The 3,269-nt window shown below is 70.1% G+C and overlaps 1 protein-coding gene across 1 annotated transcript; it reads right to left on the reverse strand.

Annotated features, from left to right (window-relative positions):
- Window positions 1-585: 585 nt before the first annotated feature.
- LOC118158481 (tyrosine-protein kinase JAK3-like) lies at window positions 586-3,086 on the reverse strand. Its single transcript, XM_035313144.1, has 8 exons — window positions 2,822-3,086; window positions 2,598-2,737; window positions 2,192-2,381; window positions 1,968-2,092; window positions 1,624-1,796; window positions 1,426-1,543; window positions 1,221-1,331; window positions 586-1,141 (listed from the first exon to the last, which is right to left on the reverse strand). Exons 1-8 carry the CDS (start codon window positions 2,892-2,894, stop codon window positions 1,025-1,027), a joined length of 1,047 nt encoding a protein of 348 aa, XP_035169035.1. The 5' UTR covers window positions 2,895-3,086; the 3' UTR covers window positions 586-1,024.
- Between the last annotated feature and the right edge of the window lie 183 nt (window positions 3,087-3,269).

Genomic DNA, 3,269 nt, shown 5'->3' on the forward strand with positions numbered 1-3,269 from the left:
TACTCGCAGCTCTTTGCCGTGCCCTGGGGGGTGTCCGAGCTGGGTGCCGGGATGGGGCTGGCCGGATCCTGCCCCTGGCAGCCAGGCTCTGCGTGGTGGGTGAGACGTGCCCGGGGTCCCCGTGCTGCCTGCAGGACCCCTGCCCGTGTGCTTTGTCTCGGCGGGGGCAGCTCTGGCCCTGGCAGGGTGCTCAGCCCCAGGAACAGCCGGTGCCGAGCCGCAGATGGCTGCCCCACGCACGTGCCGGGCTCAGGGCCGTGGGAGGGGATATAAGCAGCAGCACCGTGGGTGCCGTGGGCGCAGCCACCCCCGTCGCAGCCCACGGTGGTGCCGTGCCGCCGCGCGCTGCTGGGTGCTGGCAGCCGCCCCCGGTGCCGCCGAGGAGCCGGCGCTGAGGCTGTGCGGGTGCGAGTTCATCCGCAGCCCCGTGGCCTTGTGTGGGGGCACCCACTGGAGCCCCCCAACCCCCCCCCCAGACAGCCTTCGGTGAGTGCTGAGCGCGGGGACCCCTCCCCGGCACGGGGACACCCGAATGGGGGGGCACCCCACGGGTGCCTCACCCCTCCTCGCTCTCTTCCAGCCGACCTCTTTGGGTGCCTTGATGGCCATGGCCCCCCCAGCGTGGGCCCCCCCAGCCCCGCTGGCTCCTGGTGCTCCCGTGGGGAGCTGCTGCCCTTCTGCTGGCGCCCGCACCCAGGGGAGTCTCTGGTGGCTCGTCGGAGGGTTGAGCTCGGTGCTGTATGGGGGGGACATCCATACACGTCCCCTCTTCCCATGCATCCCCCCTCCCGTGGTCTCCTCTTGACAGCTTCCAAATTGACCAAAATTTATTCGAAATGGCCCAAATCCTGCTGGGATGGGCACAGTGACAGGCGGGACCGCAGCCACTAAAGCCCGTCGAAGCATCGCTGCGTCCGTGTGTCCGTCAGCGCCTCGTGCTGGGGAGGGGCGCGGGGGGCTGGGGGCTCGGGGGGGGGCTGCGGCAGTGCCCCCAGAATGCCGTCTCTGGGGGTCCTGGCACCAACTACCCCCGGGCTTTGCTGCGGCCGTCCCGCAGCGCCTCGATCTTGGGCGCCAGCTCGCTGAAGGTGGGTCTGGCGCCGGGGAAAAAAGCCCAGCAGCTCAGCATCAGCGTGTAGACCTGGGGACAAGGACAGGAGCGTCAGGGGCGCGGGGCTGCCCTGGGACCCCCTCCGTGCTGGGGGCTGGGGGGGTCTCACCTCCACGGGGCAGCCGGCTGGGGCCGGGAGCCGCCTGTTGTCCTTCAGCAGCTCCAGCAAGTGGCAGATGATCTGCACTGCCTTCTCGGTGCCCATCATGCGGAGGAACTCCTGGGGGGACGCGGGGGCGGGCAGTGAACGTGGGGACGCAGCAGCAGGGCGAGGGGAAGGGGGGAAGGCGGGGGTCGAGGGGGGGGGTTCTCACCTCCGAGGGGCTCCTGCTCTTGTTGCTGTAGGTGAAGAGCTCGTAGAGGAGCACCCCGAAGCTCCAGATGTCGGATGCTCGGGAGAAGACGTTGTCAGCCAGGGACTCGGGCGCGTACCTGCCGGTGCGGGAGGGTGCTGAGCACCGGGTCCGGCCGTGCTGTGCCCCCCGCCCCCCCCAGCACCATGCTGTCCTCACCAGAAGACGGGGCTCTGGCCGGGCTCCTGCACCACGTAGTAGTCCTTGTCCTGCGGCAGCAGCTTGGCCAGCCCGAAGTCGCCGATCTTGACGTGGGTCTCGCTCTCCACCAGGATGTTCCTGGTGGCCAGGTCGCGGTGCACGCAGCGCTGCGCCCCCAGGTACTCCATGCCCTGCGCAGGACGCGGCCCCCTCACCACCCAGGCTGTGCCCCCCAGGGGGAGCGGTGGCACCGCCCTGTCCCCATCCGGACCCCCAAACACACCCACCGCGGGGGAGCCCCTTTGCCACCATGCCCCCAAGGCTGTGTGTGTGTGGGGGGGGTGCACAGGACACGGTCCCACCTTGCAGATCTGCCAGGCGTAGAGCAGCAGGCTCCGGTGCTCCAGGCGGTGCTGGTTCTTCTGCAGGTAGTCCCGCAGGCAGCCGTTGGGCAGGTACTCCATCACCAGCCGCAGCCCGCGCCGCCCTGCGCACCCGCACCCGTTACGGCCGCCCCGGGGGCCCCCAGGACCCCTCTGCCCACCCCCCCACCCCCCTCCCAGGGCCACTCCTGCCCCGCGCTCACCCCGGCTGTAGCAGACGCCGCGGTACTTGACGATGAAGTCGTGCTGCAGCGAGTGCAGGATCTGGATCTCCCTCTCGAAGTCCTGCAGCTCCTTGGCCGAATCCTGCTGCAGCTTTTTCACGGCCACCAGCTCGCCCGTGCTGTCGCCCAGCGGGTCGTAGCGGCACAGCTCCACGCTCCCAAAGTTGCCCTGGCGGGGCAGGGGGTCAGGGACACTGGGGTGCCCCTGGGACACCCCCACCTTGTCCCCAACCCTTGGCCACCCCCAGGATGGCAAGGCACAGATGGGGCTGGGGGCACAAACCCAGCTTCCCCCCCCCCCGCCCCCCACAAATGGCATTTTGTGCCCAGCTAAGTGGGGTCACCCAAAACCCCGGTGCGCCCACCGTCGCCGCTCTGCCCTCACCTTGCCCAGCAGCGAGATGTACTTGAGGTGCCGCTCCTCGAAGAGCGCGGGGTCCTGCCCCACGGCCACGTGCTCGTACCCCCAGAAGCTGTCCCGCAGCGTCACGTCGGCGGGCGACAGGTCCGAGAGCAGCTCGTAGTCTGGGGGGGGGGGGGACGGCGGGCAGTGAGGCGACGGGGACAGCCGGGGGGCCGGGACCCGTCCCCGCGCCCACCCGTGCTCACCGGAGGTGATGAGGCTGTTGAGGTCGCGGATGAGGGCGCGGAAGCAGGGCCGCCGGCGGGGCTCGTAGTCCATGCACTGCGCGATCAGCGTGGCCAGCTCGGTCCACTTGGGCGCGGGCAGCTGGAGGCGGCTCTGGTAGAAGTGCAGCTTCTGCGGGTGCACAGAGGGTGCTGGTGCCACGATGCAGCTCCCCGAGCAGCACCCGCAGGCTGCAGGTTGGAGATAATGGGGGGGGGGGGGGCACCGCCTGGACCCTGCCACCACCTCCACCGTGCACCACGGCTGGGGGGGGGTCTCCAAAGCCCTGCTGGTTTCTTTGGGCACCCATCTCCCTCCTTTTCCAGTGACCAGGGTGGGCCACCAGAGCCAGCAGAGAAATCCCACGGCAGGACTGGGAACAGGATGGGGTCGCCGAGGGATGGGGTCGCCGAGGGATGGGGTCGCCGA

This window comes from Oxyura jamaicensis, assembly GCF_011077185.1.
Source record: "Oxyura jamaicensis isolate SHBP4307 breed ruddy duck chromosome 28 unlocalized genomic scaffold, BPBGC_Ojam_1.0 oxy28_random_OJ71351, whole genome shotgun sequence".
NCBI lineage: Eukaryota > Metazoa > Chordata > Aves > Anseriformes > Anatidae > Oxyura > Oxyura jamaicensis.